The 1210-nt window shown below is 38.8% G+C and overlaps 1 protein-coding gene and 1 long non-coding RNA gene across 2 annotated transcripts in view; both read right to left on the bottom strand.

Moving 5' to 3' along the window:
• Nucleotides 1-1210, bottom strand: part of LOC103476347 (smoothelin-like protein 2) — a 10293-nt gene that overhangs the window by 3889 nt on the left and 5194 nt on the right. Inside the window, exons 2-3 of the mRNA XM_017308527.1 lie at nt 658-793; nt 27-185 (exon numbers count right to left, since the gene is read on the bottom strand). Of these exons, the coding sequence (XP_017164016.1) occupies nt 27-185; nt 658-793 (295 nt within the window). The remainder of the gene's footprint in view (nt 1-26; nt 186-657; nt 794-1210) is intronic.
• Nucleotides 126-827, bottom strand: LOC108166889 (uncharacterized). The gene is made up of 2 exons (XR_001777296.1): nt 722-827; nt 126-185 (listed from the first exon to the last, which is right to left on the bottom strand). It is a non-coding gene; the product is annotated as an uncharacterized LOC108166889 (long non-coding RNA).

Genomic DNA, 1210 nt, shown 5'->3' with positions numbered 1-1210 from the left:
AAGGCAGAGGCCATGTTTCCACTCACCGCTGATTACAGTCGACTCCACTGGTTTGGACTGGGATTCCTTGCTGGTTTGGGCCACAGCAGTGGGAGACGGCGTGCTCACCAGAGCATCTGAGTTGGTTTTTGTCATTGCAGTGAGAGGAAGATGTGGTTTGGTCAACGGACCMGACTCTTCCTGGTCTGCAGTAACAAACACAGAGTTAACCTGCCTCCCAGCAGAGTTTAATATTCCTCACGTTTCCAGGTCCAATTCCCGCAAAATAAAATGAAATACGTTTCATTTCTTCACTTTTTGGGGTGAATAACGTTAAAATCCTGACAATAATTACATTTTATCGGCTTTTTCTAGGATTTTGGACAGTAGTCATTGTAGAACGGACAGAAGGTTTGGTGTCCAACAGTACCTGAAGGCACCAGGGTACTGTTGCCTTCTAAGGGAAAGAGGGAAAGAGTTTTTCTTATTTACTGCTCTGTGTGTGTTTTTTCAGCAAATGGTCGTGTTTTTAGAGTCTGGATACACCAATTAACAATTAATTGATTTCTAAATTAGTTGACAATTATTTCCACAATCAATTAATCTGATTAATCGTTTACTAGTTTTTGTTGCATAGCAGAGTGGATGGTTTTYTCTTCAGTCCCAGTCAGACCTTACTGACAGTAACGTTTATCTTCCTGTAGTTCACCTGCAACAGGAGGATGAWGAAACACGAACTGACCAGGTGAGCTGAGGGTTTCTGTGGCCAGGTGAGAAAGGGGCGTGGCTTCATCGCAGCTTTCAGACGCAAGTCCTGAGCAAAAACAAGATCATCGACATTCAGCACTAAAGAGCGATTCTGCTGCATTTACTAATTCTATAAAATCTTCTGCTTAGCAAACGATCAAAGTGTTACTGCACTGTTTCACACTGACAGACAGTTTAAAAGTCCTAAAATCAGGAGTTGAGTTTTCACAAAGAAACTAAAGTAATCATAAACTAGAATTACTAAAAATCTGTAAATTATGTAAAACAATCCAGTTCAAGGTTGAGTATTTCTGGTTTGCAGGTGTTACAGGATGACTTTGTTAAGAAATATAGTCAAAAATTAATAAACTGTCATAAAAAAAAGTTTTAGTTTTCAAAATCATATTTTCACCATGTTATTCATTCATACATTTATGGTTTGGATTTGAAACTAAATATTTAGCTCCACAAATAATTAGTTAGC

Source organism: Poecilia reticulata, linkage group LG14 (genome assembly GCF_000633615.1).
Source record: "Poecilia reticulata strain Guanapo linkage group LG14, Guppy_female_1.0+MT, whole genome shotgun sequence".
Lineage (NCBI taxonomy): Eukaryota > Metazoa > Chordata > Actinopteri > Cyprinodontiformes > Poeciliidae > Poecilia > Poecilia reticulata.
The sequence above is the reverse complement of the archived record's forward strand: the minus strand, read 5'-3'. Positions and strand labels throughout refer to the sequence as shown.